Source organism: Gastrolobium bilobum, unplaced genomic scaffold (genome assembly GCF_033153095.1).
Source record: "Gastrolobium bilobum isolate Gb01-03AN ecotype WA unplaced genomic scaffold, APGP_CSIRO_Gbil_v1 utg33563, whole genome shotgun sequence".
Classification (NCBI taxonomy): domain Eukaryota; kingdom Viridiplantae; phylum Streptophyta; class Magnoliopsida; order Fabales; family Fabaceae; genus Gastrolobium; species Gastrolobium bilobum.
The window spans coordinates 168,792-192,288 of record NW_026896599.1 but is presented as its reverse complement, the minus strand read 5'-3'; the positions used below and the strand labels follow the sequence as shown (position 1 = coordinate 192,288).

The following is a 23,497-nucleotide window of genomic DNA, read 5'->3' as shown; positions in this document are numbered from 1 at the left end:
AGCACCCTTATTGAGTTAATTTTTTTTGGCAGCTGTAAATTGTATTCTTGATCTAACTACCCAGCTTGCTTGGGAATTGGTTATCTTGAATTCTTCATTCAATACCACACCTAGGATAAACTTGATTCATGCGCGTTATTAAAGAGTTGAGACTTTGGTTAGGCGGTCACCTTCCTTACTAATTGTATATCACTGAATATGTGTATGTCACCATATTTCAAGTTTTCATTTATTGATAACTATTGACGAATAGAAATGTTAATTTTCTGTTTGTTACTGTATCATAGTACTTTTGGCTTTAAGGTCATAAGGTGTTCAACTGGTTTTTTGTCATCTACAAATTGCGCAACATGCTATTTATCTTTAGATTCGTTGGTACCTTGCCTCTTGTAATACGGTGGAAGTTATAATAGCCCTAACCCAATTAATTAGCAAATTACATGTAATTAAATAATTAAGCATGTTTTAGTGAGTAAAATTAAGTATAAGGCTTAATTAAATGAATCTGAGTCACTTTGAAGTTAAAAAGTGTACTCAGTGAAAATTAAGGGGTATAAATGGGTACTGGTGAAAGTGCCCAAAATATAAAAATAAAAATAGTAATATTCCTAGAATAATATTCCGGACTTTTGGGTAAAGTTTGGTAATTATTTGAGTTAAATAGATAGATGAACCGATACCCACATGTCACCACTTAACTTATGTTAAGTGATAAAATGCAAAAAGAACCCACTTTCCCCCCAGAAACCCGTCGACAGAAAGGAGGAGAAGAGAAGAGAGGGAGAAGAGAGGAAGAAGGAGGGAAAGCCTAGAGATTGCTAATCTCAACTATTTTGAGTGATTCCAAAGCCTAAATCACTCCAAATCTCCTCCTCTTTCATAATCCTAGCTTTGTTTTGAGTGAGGAGCATTGTGGAGAGGGATATTGGCTCTAAAAAATTCGCCCATTTGGTGAAATTTGGGATTTTGAGTGCTTCAACCTCCATTGAAGCTTGAGGAACTATCAATCATTGGTTGTGTGACCATTGGTGGTAAGATTCTAACCCTTGAACCATGTTTTCTTGGAAATTTCATGATATAGGGTTTTGAATGAATAGTGTTATAGGTTTTCTGAGAATTTGAGTAAATTGGCTATGTTGTGGTAGAATTGAGACTTAGCACATGTTGAGAAAAATGCTAGGAATGTCATTTAATCGGTAAAAATGAGCCTAGTTAGTTAAATGACTATACTTGGTATATTGCAAGATTATCATGCTTGTTGAAGAGTTTTCTTGCAATTATGATCAATGGGTTGGCTTGGTTGATTGATGATTGGATCCTTGTGATGTCTAGGATTGAGACATTTGGACCAACCGTGAGTGATCAACCATTGGAGCAAACTATAGAGCTTGATTAGCTCCTTGGAATAGGTAAGCTCTTGCTAAGTTGGGATGTAGAGTTGTTGTGGTATTAATGAGTATATATGAATATTCATTGTATAGTGTGATTGATGCTATGGCACCTTGGTGTAGGTGTGTTACTTGTAAGTCATCGTTGAAACCAAAGTTGATTGGTTGCTGAACCGTTGGTGGTGAACAAAGGTTGACTGAAGCATTGAGGTAAGCCTTCGGACCTTGGGTGTAATTCCCTTGATTGTTCCACCAAGTCCTGAAAGGGTAGTGGTAATTATAGTGTATATAAATGCAATGAAATAGTGTAATGCTTTGTTATACGTATGTGTATGCATTTGGTGTGGCATAGGATGGTGTTCCCTATGTGGTATGTTGCATGACGATGCGTAAATCATACTTGGTAGTTTAGCTGGCCAGTAGGACTATTTGCATCTGAGTTTCTTTAGGACAGCTTGAGAGCTCGAGGGATTTCTCCTGGAGATGTATTGCACTTTGCATAGATATGTATTTACTGCATTATTATTGTTATTGCTATTACACTGATATGGAACTGTGGGGTGGAGAGATGCTCCAAGGACCCCTGGTTTACTGGATATATTCGTATATCTCACCCCGTGTTGTGGGGACCCCCTTTCAGGTAAGGATGCTGCAGGAGCCACCAGTGGCAAGTGGCCATACTTGGACTAGTGTTGATGCATGAGGATCCAGTATTTTGATATCATACATGTTGTTTTGTAGCTCACATGTATAGAATTGTAAATAATAGGCAATGATAGATTTACGATTTGTATATTGGAATGGACTTAGCCTATGCTCATACCTTTGGTTATCTCTTTGTTGATGGGAGCCAAGGGAGTGATCATAGCGTTTTGTGAGCTAAGTTCCATGATTTGTAATGAATATGTACTGTAAATGATGCCTACTTGAAATTCAATATATGCATGCTTTCTAGGTAGTGAGTTATTGAATTGGTTGAGCTGAGAATCAATTAGGTACCTTTTGTTTAAATGGGGAAATGTTGAGAAAACAAATACATCCTGTCCGGTTGACCAATTTTCATACCCAATGTGATGGAATTGGACTTTGATGTCTCTATGGAAGTTGTAGACATTTCTCTTAGCTTTCCATAGAGACCAAAATGGTGTAATTTGAGTGAGTATAGCTCAAGTTATGAGTGGAAAACCATACGTAGGTTAAATGACCTTGTTTTGGGTCACCCAGCCCTGTGGATGGCGCCTGGGGCGCCAGATTCACGCTTGGGGCGCCAAATTACGAGATCAGCCAGTAGCATCCACGCTTGGGGCGCCACTCCCACGCTTGGGGCGTCAACTTTCTGTTTTCCCACGCTCTGGGCGTGGATCTCACGCTACGGACGCGAGGGTTCTGGAGGTTTCGCACCCTTTTCTTAGAAAATGCATAATTTTGGCTACGGTGCTCCGATTTGAGCGCAGTTTGAACCCACGCGTAGCTAATGAAGAATCCTATAACATAGTAGAAGATGTGAATCATAAAAGGAGTTTAGAATTAATTTGATAATTAAAGTGATGAAGACATTTAACGACGTATTGTCAAGTAGAACAGGAATATAATATTAAGTTTAGTCCCACTATTCCGCGAAGTATATATAGTTATGATCACGCACTTGGTTATTTAAATCCGGCTTGTTTAAAAAGGAAAAATTTATCCGGTTTTCTAATTGAACCAATGTGATTATAACTGCGCTTAATGTCGTACGCAATGATAACAAACCGGTTCTAGAACGGGGTGTTACAGAAGGTTGAGATTACAGGTTTTGTAATTGATGTTCGTGTCTTATACCAATAGAAAGACTAGATCTCATTGATGTGGCTTTGCAATTTATAAAGTGCAGCTGAAATTTTAACATGCAGTATGTTACATTTTGTGACAAGCTACTGATATGACGCTTTACTTCTTTAGTTGTTATTTGTTAACGATGCAGAAATACTTTTTTTGTGTATATATGCAACGTAGGATTTTAAAAGCGACAACCATTCATACTATCAAGGAGCTAAATTAAAATGAACGTTGATTGGTGAGGGATTAAATTACATTGAATTATGCGAGACTATATTAACAGCTAAAAGGATTAGTAAGAGACCAAAATAAGATTTGTCTTCAAAATAATATTTGGAAAGAGAGAGAAGAGGGGTATCCCTCACCCTGTAACTGACCAATGTCATAAGTATTTTGCCGGTTTCTGCAATCAAATCACAGGGTCTTGTAATTGTCAAGGTTACTGCATCCTAAACACAAATATTAGCCAGATTATGCCTAGCAAAGAGACATCTAGGGCATTGCTGAATCAACTGATATATGAGTAGGTAGTAAGTCAGCACTTTTAGCAATAGACAATCACTAAGAAAAAACAATAAATTGTAGCAATAAGGCAACAGAAGACCTTCCAAAACTTTCTGACCTTCACATAGTTAAAATGAAAGAAGAGTGTGTCAGTCAAGTTGATGGTGATGAAGAATGATCCGCTAGGTCACTTAAAAGATTGACAACATCATGTGAGGTTTTAAGAAGATAGCGTGCACTTGATCTCTTTCGTGCAACAGCACAAGAGAAGTAGTTATCACCTTTAAGATCTAGCACTGAAGAACCTTCATGTAGTGATATTCGATCGCGATATGTTGGTCTCCAAGCATCACCGCTTGCATAATCAATTTGACTCTTTTCTATATTTGACAATGAATGTTGCTTCTTATAACGAGATGCCTTAGACCCACTTTTGTTGGCTGAAAATTTTGGCAGAGATGATGGCCTGTAAGAATTGGATAGCATAGCTCTTGCTATTGAAGATGATTCAGAAGGAAGCTCTGGCTCGAAAAATTTGTAGACATCTTCATCCTGAAACAGTTGATTTCCACCAATAAATTTGTAAATCATTATTTTTCTTAATCAATTAATAGAAGGTTGTACGAAGTCTTAGCTATAACTTGTCATTTGTACTGATTTTGATCAATCTAAAATCAATATTCCCTTTGAGAATTTAATTTTAATCTTTATAATAGAGGTTCACAGAAACTGTTGAGTTCTGTGTATAACTACCAAAATGTGACAAGGCAACAATCTATTGACGTCAATCATGATAGACTTAATACAAAATAAATGATATATCTCATGCATGTGTTAGTTGTTTAAATTGTGCAAGCTTAAGAGTTTCTAACAACACAAAGCCACAACTTATAATAGAAAATCATATAAAAAGCACCTTTGCTAGAAAGTGTCCAATGCATAGGACATAATCAATTGGTGCCTTCATGCCTTTGTTATGAACTATCTCTCCCAGGATACGATCAATAGCTGCTCCCTATATCAAAATTCCAAGTAGGAAGGCAAAAAGAAAAGGTCAGGTCTTAGCATGTAGAAATAAAGCTTCTGAACAGAAAAGGCTAGAGTAGAGACTCTGCTGGCCAACTGAAATTGTTTGTACCTTCGACACACCAACTGCCCGGACCTCAACAGATCGACCACCTTGGACAACATCAAGAGATGCATTTGATATTGGCCCTGTCCAAAGATGCTGAAGCAGATCTCTTGCTTGAAGCCTTCCAAACTCAACATCTAATATTAATAGTCAAAATAAATTAGCAATATACCATAAAAGGCTCACTTTTGCAGCGAAGATGATGTGTATCAGCACAAATATTTTATTAGAAGAAAATCAGTACGTTGAAAAGGAATAGGGAAGAACAAAGAACATTGTCACATACCTGCATACTTGTAATTCCATATAACTGAAGTTTCACGAAGCTCAAAATGAGACCGTGGTGTTCTTTCAGTAAAATACTCAAAAACATGCTGAAATTTATAAAAATATGAACAAATTCAGACTTGAAATCAGAGAAACTAAATATATGAAACACTAGTTTTCATGTAGCCAATTTACCTTTACACTATCGACCCAATCCATGTTTAAATTTTCAGGCAAGGTTGTCATCCATTCACCTGAAGTAAGTCGCAAAAACATCCCATTTTCTGCTGCCAACCACATATTGTATTCACTGAAGTTCTGTACAAAGTAGTTGTTAGTGCAAAAGAAAATGTTGCTGAAAATCCAAAAACAGACGAACTTTTCTGGAGAGTACATTGTCCAGGACAGCTCGATCACTTCCACTCAGAACAACTATTGTTGTCTTCGGATCATCAGATAACTTCTTTAAAGGTTCCTTCAAATTTGGGTGCAATGTAAGTTCCAGTTCTTTAATTTGACCACCCCTTCCAAGGGCATCCACTGGTTCAGTCAAAGTGGCATTGAAACCCTGCAGCGCCATAGTGGCAAAATGTTATAATGTTGGTGAAAAGGAACTACATATAATGATACCAAGAGCGTCACACAAGCTGTGAGCAGTTATGACAATGACATTCACTTCACAAAAACCTCTTCTTCTTTTTTTCTTTGAACATCCATTTCCCTCAGAAGAATAATCACCACCAATTGGACAAAATTGCACACAAATTGCACTCAGGTATATTAGTCCAATATCCAATGATCAATCTCTATGATTTTCTGATGTAGAGAGAGAAAGAGGCAAAAAGAGAGAACAAGTTTTTATACCTGAAACTGATTAAATATCTTCAAATTACATCTCAAATCAAGTAATTACTCATATAAAACCCAAATGTAAAAAGTTTATATTATTAAAAAATTAATTATATGATCGGATCATACATAACATTAAACATGAAAAATAACGATTTAATATAATAATTCAATTCAACATTGAACTACAACGCATAAAACAAAATGAAGATAAATGAAAGACTCATCAACCAATATACCATATTAAACTTGACAATGTTTTCGCTTACCAAAAAATAAAATTAAAAAACTTGACAATATTTTCTTCGTAATTATAACAATACTTACTTCTTCATGCGATGCTCCAATTCAATTAATAATTTATAGGTACGTGTTACTTTGTAATTTAATAAGAATGGAAAGTCGGAGTTCGTTTACATAGAATGATAAAATATGTAATAGGGTAAATTATAGATATCCCTCTAGGTGGATTAAGGGGTGTCCAACAACAGTTTCTCCATTAAAAAGGTAAAAGATGACTAATGAAGATGGGTAAGAGGAGTAATTTAAACCCAAGTGTTTACAGAAACAAAAGCGGCCAAGTTAACACTTTCTACTAGGTATACAGGTTCAAAGATCTGCATGGTTAGGTATCCTATTAGGTTTGGGAAGTTCTCATTCTTAATCTTTAAATATAGCAGCTACTGCAAAGGGTATTCTACAAATACAACTGAGATTCTATTTATGCCAGATATCCAAAACAAAACAACCATAGGATAAGTAACAATAGTCAGTTTAGTGTTCTTAACTCGGTGTTTATAGGTAGGTTTTGCTTTTATCTTCAAAATTATTATTCTTAATTGTACTCATCATAGAAGAGGTAACAAAGAATCAATGCAAAGGCTTATAGCGTGAGGTCTCCTTGAATGAAATTTAAACACAAAAGAATAAATAAAACAAAAAGATATAAAACATGGAAAATCAGAGGCGGTCTTCTCACTTATTCACAAAAGGCAAGTGGAAATATATAAGGTCTCATATGAATATCTCTTAACATGTGCTGTGCACTTGTACTTCTTGTAAAGTCAAGTTGGTTTCTATTTTACAAATGCAAAACATATTGCACAAGATAGGAAGAATCATTTGGAACAGTTCATTAGTCAGTGTTTGGTTATCTAACAGCTTACCAGTATAATTAATCGGTTATTGGATTTTGAGTAACAATCAACTGCCACTTTGTTGGGAAGTAATGGAGGAACTTGTCTTGTCCGAAGCTGAGCTTCAACAATGGTATCATTCAGTTCACTGTGTAAAAAGGAAACCATGTGTTTAGATTAAAAAATCACGAAATGCATTAGAAGTGGCATGGGACACCATAAAAGGTAAGGTCAGAATCTAGACCAATGCACCAACCAATATAGTTATTACTTATTTCAAGGACAGAATTTCCAATTATCCATTGATACTTCTTGACGACAACTACATAGTCAATTAACTACTCATCTTAAATTGATATGTTGAATACAAAAAAAGAAAAAAGAAAAAGAAAAAGAACTACTAAACCTCTCTTCTATCTTCTATAAAGAATCATTTCAACCTAAAAACTTAAGTTATTTTTCTAACACGCCCCCTCACACGAGAGCTCATTGGGCTCTAAGGGTGGATGATGCATTAGACACAATCTAATTGTGCTAAGAAATTAAATATTAATAGAATAGGGGTGGTGAGAATCGAATCCATGACCACTTAGTCACGTCGGCTCTGATATCATATAAAGAACTATTTCAACCTAAAAACTTAAGTTGTTGAGTAAGGTTACATCAATGATTTTATAGTTCTCTGACATCTTCTTTCACGTTAAACATTTCTGATGATATTACATATGCATCTCATAGAACAGAATTTCTCAACTTTTACTGTCATGCTATAGCAGGCCATAGCCCTCGTCAAAACAATGTAATGGAAAAAATAGGTTATTAGCAGTCTCAAGGCATCAAGTTGTCATCTGTAACTGTTCCACCACATCCTTGCTATTACAGGTAGGACGGTGGGTTTACGGGGAAAATAAAGTAAGGAACATAATTGATTCAAGAAAAGCAAAATGAGGGCATTTTTCTGGGATTAAAACCTCACAAAAGTTGCAGCCCATTCTTGTGACGTGTGAGTTGTCACATGCTTGAAATTAACCTGATGCCGTTTTTCTCTTTCATCCGCTGGCATATCTAAAGCATAACCGATAGAAGCAGCAACCTCTGTGATGTTCCATGGGTTTACCAAGATTGCACCAGCACCAAGAGACTGTGCTGCACCTGCAAACTGATAACAAATAAAGAATTCAAAATTAATTGAACGATATTGAAAGCTCAGTCACTTAGTGATTTTTAATGTTATAATAAAAATTCATTTTTACAAAATGATATTTCCAGACAGACATGCATTTTATAGAAGAAATGTTCTACAATTTTATCCTGCATTCCTGCTAGAGTCTTGAACAAGAAGCCAATAATCAACACTTTCCATTCAAAATTCAGTAACAGGCTACAAAATCAAATAAAAAGAAAACTGAAGTTGTCTGCTTAGGTTAGCTAATTTTGTTTCAACAAGCCAAGCTCTAATCTGGAGCCTGGAAAATTTTTAAAACCAAGTTATTTTTATTGGATTCGATAGGTGAGAGACTAATCTCATAGCATAGGGTCAGGCGCCGAATGCGGAGACATCTTCCAATAGTAACTTTTTCATACACACGAATCCCATAATTGAACCCAGACACCATGCAGAGACTAACACACGTTGTTAGTATTTTTAGGACCTGGCATGCTTGGCCCAGTTAAGGTTAGGGAAGTCTTATTCATTAAATGACAATACATTTGCTTTCATGCTTTACTATTTTGCAAAAAGAGCTAAACCTGCACTACCGCTAAACAATTACTATACTTAATGACAGTATCATTTGTAATTATGGTGATCTAAGTAAAACACAAAGTACAGCTTTCTCAATATGAAGAGCAATTAAATATCAGAGTATCCCAAGAGAAGGAGCCCAAAAAAAGACATTAAAAAAATGAATTACCTCACTTAAAATGAGAACCCCTTTCTTGGAAGCTTGACATGCAACAAATTCATAGCTGACAAGATTCATTCCATCCCTTAAAGATGTAACAAGTGCTACATCTAAACAACATGTAAATCAGACTGATTCATATAATGGATACTCAATACTAGTTCAATAAAACTACTTAAGATGACTTTTATAATATAATGAATGGAAGGAATATTTGCTGGACCTGTTGCCATTTTCGGATACCCTGGAGTAGTTAAGGTCAACCCTTAAATGCATTAAGGGGAAGAAAAACATGACATTTGTTTGGCAGGAAGTATATTTCAAATGTGAACACAAAGTTTGATCCTCCAAAAAAGGTGAATACAAAGAAAAAATATTGACATTGTTTTTCATATATTCTAGTATTTCTTTCAAAGTATTTCAAACAACTATAAATTTGTTGTACTTCAATTATTCTTTTCTTGATGAACTTAAAAAAACCAAATATCAGTGCAAGAAATATGAAATCCATCATTCATTTCCAAAAAGCAAAAATAAATATGAATAATTTTTCAATTATTCCTACAGCAAGTTGCATGTTATAAGCAGAGGAGTTAAAGCATGTAGAGCATATAAACAATAGAGGAAGAGTTTTGAAAGATAAATGAAGTCTATTTCCAAATATCGCAAAAGAATGTCCTCCAGCTTGGGTCTAAATCTTGTATGTTTGGGCAGAAAATGAGTACCAGTGACAGCATAGAGTGCACATAATGCTTGAAAGTCAAGTGACCGGTCCTGTAACCATAGAAAGAGATGGTTCAGAATCTTCACATGATATGCTAAATAACAATAACAATAACAACTGTTTTTTGTATATCAGAACGACTTCACTTCATTTGTAACATCTTCTGGAATCTGGACAAGGACGCATGATGAACAAGTCAAAATGCATGACTAGTGTGTGCAAAGAACCACTATAGTTACATGAATATTTCTAAGATAAAAAAAGAAGAAAATCATGATTTACAAACTCTAGCTAGAGGAGGAGTGTTGTGAGTATTAGTAAATAGAGTAGTAATGTTGTAACTGTTAGAGTCCCACGTCGGTGACTCTTTATGATGTAATTATTTTATTCAATATATATAATAGAGCCTCCGTATGTAAATTAGACACACGGAATACATCATATGCCTCTTGTTTCTTGTTATTCAACAACATAGATAGATTCTTCTCTAACTATATGTACAGTCAATAGTTAAAATCTCAGTAATGGTGATCAGTATGTTTAATAAAGGCATTTAATACATAGAAGTGATGAGAAATTTTGTGTTTTCAATGAGAATCTGAATAATAGATACTTGATACTAGCATCCAAACTCATAGCATCTCCAAGCACCAAGCAAGACATATATGTCTATAATCATAAGTAGAAGTTTATAACACCAACCAGATGGTGTATTGGGACAGCAGTAAGTGTTCCAAATCTTCCATTGATGCGTCCTACAATCTCATGCACTTGGCTCGTAAGCTTTTGATCTGTCAAAGCATTAAGTCAACAATATCTTAACCAACAAACAAAGAATAAAGAAGAAACTACAAGGGAGAAAAGAAAGGAAAATAGAAAATGCACTACAATTCATGGATATGAAATTTTGAGTGACTACTAATAGGTTAAAATAGTCGCTTTGAAAAAATGCAAGGTAAGGTTGAGTACAATTGACCCTTACCTTCGCAAAATCGAGGAGCCTTTTTGCACCGGCGATTGCCCTTTTTTAGTAATTGGTGAAAACAAGATTTTGATAATGTTAAGAGGATACAAAATGACCAAGGAAAGTCATGCCATCTAAACAAATGATGTGTTCGGGAAGAGGGTGGGGTTGAGTGGTTCTAATTGATTGATTCCTTTTGATTGAAAATCCGACTCTTCCCACTAGTATAATAAAGGTTCGGGTTTAAAATAGAGGCAATGTGCGCCTTTACCTACAGAAGTTGAATCCATGTTCTTTGTAACACCCCGTTCTAGAACCGGTTTGTTAACATCGCATTATGATATTAAGCGCAGTTACAATCACATGGGTTCAATTAAAATCCGGATAAATTTTTCATTTTAAAACATGCCGAATTTATAATGCCCAATTGCGTGATCATAACCATATTACATTGCGGAATAAAATGAATTAAGCTTAACATCATACTCTTATATCCTTAGACCAAAGGTTATTAAATGTCTTCTTCTAATCATTAGCTACGCGTGGCTTCGAACCGCATCTCATTTGGAGCACTGTACCTCGCGTTATGACAAATTAGAGCAATAAAAGTGTATGTTGGACACAGGCCCCGCGCGCTTCAGCGCGCTACGGGACGCTCAAGCGCGCGTTATCGGGCGCTAAAGCCTCCATCTGGGCGCTTAAGCGCACAGAGGCAGAGAGCATCAGGTCTTTCAGTGTAAATGGGCGCTTAAGCGCGCACCAGGGCGCTTAAGCGCGATATCCTGGTTCGCGCTTGAGCGCCCTTAGCCACTGAAGGAGGAGATGTTTCTGTCTCTGCGCGCTAAAACGTCCCAAATGGTATCAGAGCCTGGCCCTGGACCGGTGTGTACAGCGGGGACGCTGTATTCCCAGTGGGGGAGGATGTAATGTCCCACATCGGTTGGAGAGGGGAACGAAGCATGCCTTAAATAAGGGTGTGGATACCTTTCCTTGTTGGAGGCCTTTTGGGGGTAACCCGAAACGTAAAACCGTGAGCTCGACGGTGCTTGTGCGCGGGGCAAAGCGGACAATATCTTGCTACAGGGTTTGGGGCTGTTACATTCTTAGTCTTCGTAGTAAATTTGACTAGACTACCAATTTGGTCCTCTAAAGATTTACTTGAAATCAATTTTGGTGCTTTGAATATTTTGACATCAAATTTGTCCTCCAAGAAATAAAATGGGACATCAAAATGTTCCTTCATCAAGCTACTGTACATAAAAGTAAGGATCATTTTTAATCCTTGAAAGACTTATTTAATATCAAAATCTTTGGTTGACTAAATTGATGTCAAGTGAATTTTTGGAGGACCAAATTGGTAATCTAGTCTAAATATGTTAAAGTTATCTTAAAGAAACTCTAACTTTTACTTTTTCTGAGAGCAACATCTGTAAAATTCAAAATCTTAGGCAATATAAGCAGTAATTGTATTTGTAGGACAAACGGTGTCTCAACCATGAAAAACAATGCCAATAAATAAATTAGATCACAAACAAAATAAATAAAAATAAGAGTCTCAATCAATGGATAAAAATGCTTGAAGAATAATTAACATGTCTAGAGAAGTAACATACATTCAGGAACATCTGTCCTAGTAGGTACAGCAATTTGCAGCAAGACAACTTTATCACGCCAGTGTGAATTCTCCTCGAGGAACTTCTCAAATGCCAAGATTTTCTGGGGAATTCCTTTTATCATATCAAGACGATCAACACCCAACATTACCTGTCCATTTGATTTTAAAAATAAGTGATTCAAATGATGCACTTTTATTAGACACAAGCAGATGTTGAACAGAAAAAAGAAAATAAGGAATAATCTCAATTTGTCAAACTGTTGAACTTGGGACTTTAGCATATATAGCTCTTACCTTTCGGCCTGCAAATCTTTCTTTCAGTTCTTTCATGTGCTCCTGGACTTCAGGGAGTTCAAGGGCTCGAATAAATCTCTCAGAGTCAATCCCAATAGGAAACTGAAGTTTCACAGTCCCAAAAATAAAACATTGCCATCATGAGAAGGAAATCAGGGATGGATATTCAATGGTAAGGTACTTAATGCTGATAAACATTCTACAGAAAAGATGGAATTTCGGTTATGCTGCTAGATAAATAGAGTTAGAAAAGAAAGAGAATATGTTCAGATATACCGCAGCCACACGGGTTAGCCTCCCTTGATCTTCCACTCCTTCAGGTGTACCCTCCAGCCCAAGAATACGAGTACAAGCACTAACAAAATGCCTAGCATAATCGTATGTATGGAATCTGGGATGCAGACAAATGTAAATATTAATATCACAATATATAACTTGTCTCTAGTTCTTAAAAATCATTGCAACAGAGTAGCCGCTTCATATTTTTGACTAAATAGTGCAAGCAATAAGCAAAGAACAGTAAATCTTGACCTGGAAGATAAATTTAGATACACATTTATGTACTTATCACAGTGTGCACACCTTATTTTGTTTAACAGAATTTGCTTGTTATAAGTGCATGTTGTTGATGCCTATTTATAAGAGGAACTGATCAAGTAAATATGCTACACTAATCAACATCAAGTTGGACTCTTTCACAATAGCTGTTAATACAAATAACGAAAACATATCACTTTCAAATGGTAACTGTTTCAGAGATAGTGAACCATATGGACGCAGAGACAAAAGTGTTGCATCATTGTTATAAAGCATAAGACTTTTAGAGCAGATTGAGTCAATGCTATAGCATGATGGTGTCTCATGCAATATGCATATTCTGAAGGAAGCGGAACAACCTTGTTTGAAGGCACAGATCCTAGCACCAGAACAACCAAAGCATTGCACAGTCACCAAGTATAAATAAGAAAGTTCCATTAATTTTTTTAGGGAGAGGGCTTATGGATTTCAATGCCCTCTGTATGCATACTACATAAAAGCTAATCCACCCTACTTGCCTTATCAAAATTAAATAAATAGCACGAGTTTCCGAACACTGAGATGCATGAATAACTTACCCCACCAAGTCAGCAGCAAGTACAGATCTCAACAGCTCTGATCTGGATGGCAGAGTCCTATGTATTTCTGAGGAAGGAAAAGGTGTATGGAGAAACCAGCCAACTTTCATTTTGTCATTGTACTCTTTTAAACATTTTGGAAGGAACATCAGGTGGTAATCATGGCACCAAACAACATCTCCTTCCTCATAATGCTTATTCACAACATCAGCAAACATTTGGTTTGCCTTCTTATATGCATCGAACTGTGATTGGAAACTACGGGTGGTAGCAAGTCGGTCTTCTTGCGGAAGCCCCAGGTAATGAAATAGAGGCCATAAGATGTTGTTGCAGTAACCATTATAGTACTGATTAACTATCTCCTCATCAAGAAACACTGGGATACATCGCTGCAGTTAACAATGCATAATTAGGAGGACAATGTATTTGATGGTTTGTGTATATGTCTTGTATATTGCAAAGAGAAGACCAGCTTGATAATCACTACAATGATCGGAGACCATGTACCTTCATGCATGTGGATTATAATTGACACAAACTTCAATTATAAAAAAAGAAAAGAAAAAAGAAGATTCAATACCATTTCAGCTAAAGCTTTAGTCAATGCTTTCTGCCCAATATCATCAGGCACATTCACGCCAGCCCACCCAATCCATCTGGTGTCAAACTCCTTTACACCTTCAACAGATATAACAAACTTCATTCAACCTCCACTTTAAAAGTAGAAAAATCCAATCTATTTCTCTAAGTAACCAGTTATTATTAGAAAGTTCTGAAGATAGTTATCATTGTCGTGACCTCTATGAGATCATCATCAAAGGTGACTAGCATAGCTGAGTTACAATACATATATAAATCAGAAACAAGCTATTGAACCACACCAAAACAATAAAAATTAAAAATCAATTAATGCAAGGTGACAAACTTTTTCTTGCCTAAAAGTGCACTGACTAGCCCGCCTACACTGATCTCAAGGTGATATGAGTCCACACCCTCCCTAACAGCAGAGACAGGCAACCTGTTTGCTACCACCAACAAACGTTGTTTGTATGGCCGCTCATCTTGCCTTTGACTTCTATCTGTAAGAACTTCCGAGACCTCTTCCTCATTATTAGTACCCGAAATTTCATTCTCACTTATGAATGAATCACTATAAAACTGTTCTGCCTCTTTGTTGCCATCTCTTGCCTCATCGGTCGGTTGAGAATTCCTTGAGGATTTCCTTAGCTCTCTTTCCCTCAAAAGCCTTTCCAATCTAGATCTTGGTGTTAAAGGAGTGCAGTTATAATTGTTCCCTGGCATATACGCTTGGCCTGAAAATTTTCCAAGTCAAGTCCTTTCACTTAAATTGATTTCTTCAAAGACAATATAATCTCTCAAAAATTGATAATGCTCAATCACATACTCAAACAAATACAGGAATAATTGCACACTCCAATTAATTTGTTACACATTTTGTTTTCAAAGTTTCAGTCACATTCCAATTATTCACCAAATGAGAGAAATTGTCACTCAAGAAAAATAGCAAGCATGTTATGATCCAAGATTAAATGTCTTTATAGATTGAAACAAACTTTCTTATTAGACATTGAAAGAAATCTTACTGATCATATTCTTATTGATTACAAGCCAAGCATCTGAACTAAACATGAGACAAATTGCAACGTTTCTTACCACATTAGAGAAATAGCAGAACAAGCTGGCAATTTAAACTGAATAGAGTTATTAGTTTATTAATGTTCAATAACTCACTTTGAATCATGAAAGCATAAATGTATTTAACATTCACAACAACTCACAAAAAAAATAATGAAAGAAAGAAAAGAAAAGAAAAGAAAACAGTTTCAAGGAACAAAATACCCATTAACACACCTAGAGCAAATTTTGCAGAGGCATTGAAAAAAAGAAAAAAATCATAACCTATTTGCAATAATGGATAAAAAGAATGACACGACACGAGGCTATATAAGCAAGCTAAATCAGAGGCAGCAATATACCTAACTTGATACATTGTTTTGTTAAGAAATTTGAAAGAGAAAAGAAGGCAATTACCTGATGATGATTTGCAGAATGCAGATAGATCTCTTGAGTTGTGATGATTTTCACACAGCATGATTTTGTACAAGTGATAAAACCATGAAGAAATAACGAAGTTAAAAGGCGTGGATGAGTTCAAAGGGCTTCAGAGAAAGGAAAAAAGGAGCGCATGTATACAACCTCCCTCAACCGTGTTGCTGCTTGCCATGCAGATGACAACAAAACCAAACACATTATATTTCAATTATTTCATTTTATGCTTTTAGTTTTGAGTAATTTGATTAATCTATCAAATTCCTAAAAATTTTGTGTATATTTCTTATTTTTATTAATGTTGAGAGATTATAATTGAATCTCATTTGTTTAGGGTTGTATTGGATTGGAATTTTAAAAGATTACTTTTAAATAAAAAATCCTTAGAGATTATTTACAAAAAATTATGTGGAAATGTAGTGACTTTACACAATGTTAATAAAATCGGCCCATGTCAAAGAATGAGCCGGCCATGTATTAGAATCGGTGCGATCCAGTGCGACCCCGGCTAATTTTTGTGAAAATCGAAGACCCGGCCCGATCCCAAAAAAAAATCCAATTTTTTTTAAAAATAAATCATAATGGACATATTTGAGTATTTTTTTTGCTTATTGACTTACATAGGTTATATACCTACAACACTAATATTATTTCAATTATGCACTGTTAGGGAATTTTAATTTGATTTATAGTTAGAGATGTCGTTTACTGAACCTCTGTATCACGATCATTATATTTTTTTTATCCTTTATTGGATAATAATGTGTGATTTATTATTTTTTATATTAAAATATTTGAAATTTTTATATTTTTTTTAGATATTTGATTATGTTTATAATTTTTTAATATAAATTATATAGAGTTACATATAATTATCGGGTCATGCAGTTCAACCAGAGACCCAATACCTAGACCGGATCAAACACCGGGCCAATTTTAATAACATTGACTTTGAAGACTTTTCTAAACTACTTTTTTTACAATCAATATTTTATAAAATTGGATTTTAATAAAATTTATAAGATTTGAAATGATAATATAGATTTATAAGATTTTAAAAAATTATATGAATTTGTAACAAACATTCAAAATTACAAGAGTCAATAAAAAATAAATAAAGAAATGCAATGATATTAATAAAAAAAAGTAAAACTTAATATAATTTTCTCAATCAGTAAAACTTATGTCCTATTAAGCAATAGCTTTCCAAATATCTATACTAGCCCTCCACACATTAGCATCTTCTAATTACTGCTCTTGGATTTGACCAATGGGTTAAAAATTATTTTCTTCATTTGATATAAGAGCTTGCATATATAATTATGAGACCAACAATTTTTTTATTTATTAAAATAATTCAAAATTTGCATATAAAACCTATAGTTCATGATAAAATTTCGTTTGAAATTTTTTGCTATTGATATTGGAAATCTTAGGGGTTTTATTATACGTGATGAGAGTTTTCTAACCAAATATTGTATGTATTTTTCATTGAATATTCTAAGAAAATTTCGAATATGAATTTCTGGATTTTATTACATGAAAGTTTAGAAAATTACTAAATTATTTTCAATCGATACATTAAAACCTTAAATTGCTTCGAGACTTTTGAAAAATAAGTTTTTAATTATCTATTGGCACAAAAATTATTTAAAATTGTTTCCTATAGCGAAGTAATTTCATTCATGAATGTATTGTTACGAAACATAGGGTTCATATTATGAAAGTTTCAATATTTCTTTAAATCGATCTTGTTTGATTGATATAAAAGGAAAATTAGTTTGAGGAATTTTATTCACCTGTTATTTACCCACTGTTTTATGTTATTTTTAATACAAAAATCATACATTTTCGTGCTAAAAAAATCGCGACCCATAACTTGCAAAATCATATTTTAAACTTTCAAAATCTCTCAAAAATCGCTAAAAAATATGCTATTTTTGATATGGATTAGATTAGAATTTTGTAGGGTTGTTATTTCTGGGTTGTTTTGTGATGAAAATGGCTCAAAAATCTGTTATTTTTGAGCTTTGAAGAAACTCCAATGGCAGAACCCGATTGTGAGCGAGTTGACCCGCCAAAGGAAGAAAAAGCATTGAAGCACTACAATATATAAATCTCAAGAAATTCTAGGCGTTAGGGTGAGATTGTGAAAAATGCATCCTATTTATACTTCTCACTAAAAAGTCTTATGAAATCTATACCAATAAAAAATCCACCAAAACAGTCAGATTTTTGAGTACCACAATATTATTTTGTCTTTGTTTAAATCCTAATTGAATACCAACAGATTTGGATAGATTCTAAAATAATCTTTTAAAATCCTAATTGAATTCCATGTGATTTTTTTTCAATACTTTAAAATCCTAATTGAATATCAATGCATTTTTTTGTCTAAAATCAATCCATTAAAATCCTTTAAAAAAAATTCTTTAAAATCTCAATCCAATATACCCCTTTAATGTTTGTGAAGAGAGAAATAAATACAAATTTTTTATATGATTATATCATGTGAATTTTTAACATGAGAGAATCCACTTTCCCTATAACTAGTCTTACCAATGTTATTTAACCCAGCTCGGTTATTAACCCGGTCCAGGTACTGGGTCACTGGTTCAACTAGTGGTCATTGGTTTAACCGCATAACCCGGTAAGTATATGTAAATCTACAATTTATATTAAAAAATTATAAATATACTTAAATACTTGTAAAAAAAATAGAGGTAGGATCCTTTGACACCGGTGTCAAATTTCAAATTTGACACATCATCTTATAGCCGTTAGATCAAAAAAGATCAATGGAGTCATATGCTTACAAATCAGAGTCGTTGATCTTTTTTGATCTAACGACTATAAGATGAGGTGTCAAATTTGAAATTTGACATCGGTGTCAAAGGATCTTACCTCAAAAAAATATATCAATTTCAAATATTTTAGTATGAAAATAATAAATTACACATCATTGTCCAACAAAAGATCAATCAAACATATAATATTTATGATACTAGTGTTTCAAGTTCAGTAAACGACATCTCTAACTATAAATCAAATCAAAATTCTCTGTATATTGCATAATCAAGATAATATCAGTGTTGTAGGTACATAATCTATGTAAGTTAATAAGCTACAAATCATTCAAATATTTCAAAAGAAAACAAATCATTTGTGTTTTAGAGTAAAAAAATAGAAGACATTAATTTATGAAAATAAATTAGTTTTTTTTTATAGACCGGACCGGGTCACCGGTTGAACCGATCGGGTCATCGATTTTTACGAAAATCAGCCGGCTCGCACTGGGTCATACCAGTTCTGTAACATGACCGGTCCAATATGAAAACTGGACTAGTTATATGACCGGTTCACCGATTTCTGGGTCGACCTGGCGGGGTCGGTCCGATTTTATAAGATTGAGTCTTATACTCAATATGTATTAAAATTAGGGAAATGACAGTGTAACACTTTAAAATTTCTAACAATTTTTATAAATATTTTCTTTTTCTTCTTATGATTATTTTCCTTTTCTTTTTAGTTTTCGTATGGCTCAGAATATCTCCAACTCATGATTGACTAAAAGCTGACTCATTCTTATTAACTTAGATATTGCTGAATTAAGATACACGTAATAATATTATTTAAATTTTTAATTTTTATTGTTACTATTAATTAATTTTTATTTTATTAATTTTATTATTACTTTATTATTATTATTATTATATTGTTATTATTAATTTGAGGTATTACATATAGTCTCATGTTGCTCTCACATAGATAAATGTGCCTCCCTTTTTTCTTTTTCTTTTTCTTTTTTTAAAATCAGTGGACTCCACTTTGTTTGTCTCTTAACATAAGAGAACTTGTTTCCCACTAGGGGTGTAAATGGGTGGACTAGACTAGGCTTTGGCTTAATAGACTTGTGTAAAATACTTTAGTCTGACCTAGTCTGTTATCTTTGTTCAGGCTCAAATTATAAGTTTAGTCTAATTTATATTTAAAAATAAAAGACTTGACATAGGTTTAATTCTATTAGATATTCAATAATTAAAAAATAATTAAAATAATATTATTTCATTATTCAAAATTATTAAAATAATAATTTTATTTATTTTATTTAAAATATATAACTTGATATAGGCCGGCCGTAGGTTTATAGGCCCGATATGTAAAAGAAAACCTATAGCCTCTTTTCTAAATATGTTTTTTTAAAAACCCGAGCCTTATCTATTAGACTATATGTAATACGCCGAGTTTGGCATAATGTAGAGCCATAAGTTTTCTTAGACCGTCTTACCCATTTACACACCTATTTCCCATTGAAATAATCCCCTTAAAATTAATCTTAGATATTTAAGTGTCTATGAATGAGTAATTAAGTTGAATGTCACTTGGGAATGATTAACCAAGGATATATTATATAAGGGAAAATGGCGAATAAACCTCTTAAAAGTTCACCAAATAATTAAGATTTGTAAGTTAAGGTTCACCGTAACCTAGCTATAAGGATTCCTCAGTCACAACAAGCTGTATCAAATTGAAGATTAAGTAAAAACCCATAAACCTAATTATTTAAGTTTTGGATTAAAACATATGTCGTCGGTTTGAATTTTTTACTTGAATAATTTGGTTAGGTTAAAATAAACAAGATCACATAAATAAAAGAAGTCATTAACCCTATATCTTAAAAAATTTGAATTAAGATTTAATATCGAATCCACTTGTTATACTTTGATTTACTTTTGGGCTATATCTATATACATGCCCTATATAAATATTTTTTTATGGGTTTATTTTCCACCTTTTTTAGTACATATTATTTTTCCTTTTTTCTTGGCCTAACTCTAGGAAATTCATGAATCATAAGTTGCGCGTCGACTACGACTATGTAGTAGTTTTTTTTTCTTAAAAATAGGCCACTTGGCACATCGGTCAACTCAAGAGTTCGAAGCAATTAAAAATGCAATTTGTAATTACAAATAAGTATTTAACTTCTAATTTTGTTATTGATTTCTCTCTATATTTACTAAAACAATTTCTATAACATTAAAATATATATCATTGTTTTTTCACAGTATTCAATTTGTATTTTCCGTCTATGATATACATCTCTAAAATTAAATTACTGTATTAGATTTCTCTAATTTTAAATTTTATGGAGACCTCTACTCTTCAAACAAAAAGATAAAAGATGTACATGCATAAGGACATAAGGTAGTCATAGTTGAAGAATGAGACTTGTCTTTGATCTTTGCGTAGATTTTGTGGAGAAGGGTAACATAAGTAAACTAATAGAGTTGGAATCCTGAAGTGGAACGCACTCACTTATAACAGAAGTTTCGTGACTAACACAATTCCATTTGCCAGCAAAAATAATAATCTAATATATCATATAAAACAACGTTTATGCATTTTTCTATCTATGCTATGCGTTACCACCCCAATCATTCTTTCCTCCAAAAACAGGCTTCTTTAATTTAACTTCCGAAATTCTACAAAAGAATACTACATTTGTGATTTTTGCATTTTTGTGTGTGTGTGTGTGGGGTTATGATGATATGCATTCAATCGTTTATAATCATCAAAATTAACTTAAATTGGTTGTGGTCAAATGCAATCAATCAATTTTACATTTAATGAATAAAAAGATAAGCGACTAGCGTTAGTCTAGTGGTGAGGGGTATAAGTAGTTATGTAATAGGTTGTGTGTTCAATTTCGGTAAAAAATTTCTTCAGGCAATGAAAATAAGTTATCTTCGGTGAGCCCAAAATAATATTGTTTTGAGGCAAAAATCAAAGTGTTTTTATAATTTTAATATATTGCAGGATTATATTAGTCTTTATCATTATAGTTTTTTAATCTTATAATCCAAAAATGACGTCATTTTGAGCGAGTTCACTTGAGATAACTTTATCTTTACTGCTTGAAAAAATTCTTTACCAGAATTGAATACACAACTTATTACATAGCTACCCATATCTCTCACCACTAGGATAACTTTATGTTCGTTGCCTGCAGAAATACTTTTTTCTTAAAATTATGCAAATCTATTCAAAACTTATAAGCGCCCAAAATGCATGAGTTGATATTTGCTGGATATTAGTATGAACAATAGTTTATTGACCCAAAGAACGTGATTTAGTTATCTACAACATTAAAAATATTTAGATTAAATTATAGCAATACATATTATTTGAAGTGAAATGTAACTATAATCTAATATAATATTTGCTATTTGTATAAAACAAAATTTCTGTATGTGGGTTCTATGTCATTTGTCATCTTCAAATTCAATTTTTTTTAATTACCTTTTATTGTAAACTTTATCCGCAACTAGAAATTCTTTAATTCTCATTGTCACGTGAAATTATTAAAAATTAAAGGGTAAAGTTTAAATATTTCTCTTGGTCTACTCTAATTTTTTTTATTACTTACCTCTTAGCGATTTTTTTTTTCACCCAAGTTGAGCCAAACGTCATTTAAAATTATATAAATTGTTCATTTCCTCCCATGCATAAACAGAGAACGAATATTCACTCCTAAATATTAAACAACATAATTGCATATATATTTGTACAAGGCTGAATTTCAAATCGTTGAAAATAAAGAAAAAGTTGGATCATATGCTATAACCAATGGTATTTTTTCATATTCCCATTTATAAATCAGAATTTAGACGGAGTTTGATGGAAAAAAAATGGAGATGATTTAAAAACGATTAGAAGGTAAGTGATCTTAGAGTAAACCAAATGAAAGGTATTTATAATTTACCCAAAGTTGAATTAAAGACAATCCTCAAAGTTAAATAATCAAAAGATTATTTAAAAATAATATAATACCATTTATAACTATATTGAAATTATTATTTTTTTGGAAAATATTCCAATCGGTTCATTGCTTCGCAACTAATTCGATTCGGGGCGGGTCCAGGATTAAGGCTTTAAACCCCTCCCAAAGGTGATACTGGAGAGATTCGAACACATGCTCTCATTCATACCTGCTTAGCTCCCATGCGCCAATTGAGAGAGAGAGAGAGAGATATGATCTCTTGACACCAAATTCTAACCGTTAATTTTCAATAATCGACGGTTATAATTTATTGAAAATTATTAATTAATAAATAAATATAATCTTATAAATTATAACCGTCAGATTGACGAAAATCAACGGTTAAGATTTGATGTCAAACTTTTTAGTACACACACCAAAGGTAATAAATGCATAACATCATAATATATTATATATATATATATATATATATATATATATATATATATATATATATATATATATATATATAAGGGTTTTATAAGAGTTATGTTGTAGGAAAAGTGATTGTGCTATGTTATAGAGATTCGTTTTGCGTGCCGGAGTTTTTTTTTTTTTTAGTTTCAAAAATTGCGGGTCCCACAAAATGTTGTGTGTATAGGAAAGTTGTTGTGGTCATGTTAAATGATAGATGCAAAACCCTATATATATATATATATATATATATATATATATATAAACCAAAGGTAATAAATACATAACAGCATAATATATTTCCTTCGGTCTAATTTTTTAAACTTCTTTTTTTGTCTTTTGTTTAATTCTAGACTAGTTAATTTTATTCTTTTATTGTTTTATTTTAGGAAAAAATATTTGTCATTTTAAATGACATAAAGTTGTGTCATTTTAAGAGAGAGATAGACAAATAATTTTTTTATTTAAAATTTAAATTAAAAA

The 23,497-nt window shown here is 33.1% G+C and overlaps 1 protein-coding gene and 1 long non-coding RNA gene across 2 annotated transcripts; one reads left to right on the top strand and one right to left on the bottom strand.

Annotated features, from left to right (window-relative positions):
- The first annotated feature begins 758 nt into the window (after positions 1-758).
- Positions 759-2,337, top strand: LOC133300831 (uncharacterized). The gene is made up of 4 exons (XR_009750105.1): positions 759-1,031; positions 1,333-1,409; positions 1,512-1,598; positions 2,029-2,337. It is a non-coding gene; the product is annotated as an uncharacterized LOC133300831 (long non-coding RNA).
- A 1,526-nt stretch (positions 2,338-3,863) lies between these two features.
- LOC133300824 (alpha,alpha-trehalose-phosphate synthase [UDP-forming] 1-like) lies at positions 3,864-15,012 on the bottom strand. Its single transcript, XM_061500410.1, has 17 exons — positions 14,646-15,012; positions 14,291-14,388; positions 13,711-14,099; positions 12,872-12,986; positions 12,596-12,697; positions 12,300-12,450; positions 10,425-10,513; positions 9,724-9,772; positions 9,008-9,108; positions 8,066-8,253; positions 7,125-7,242; positions 5,504-5,677; positions 5,305-5,427; positions 5,129-5,216; positions 4,849-4,979; positions 4,627-4,725; positions 3,864-4,262 (listed from the first exon to the last, which is right to left on the bottom strand). The coding sequence occupies exons 1-17, from the start codon at positions 15,010-15,012 to the stop codon at positions 3,864-3,866; spliced, it is 2,781 nt and encodes a 926-aa protein (XP_061356394.1).
- Between the last annotated feature and the right edge of the window lie 8,485 nt (positions 15,013-23,497).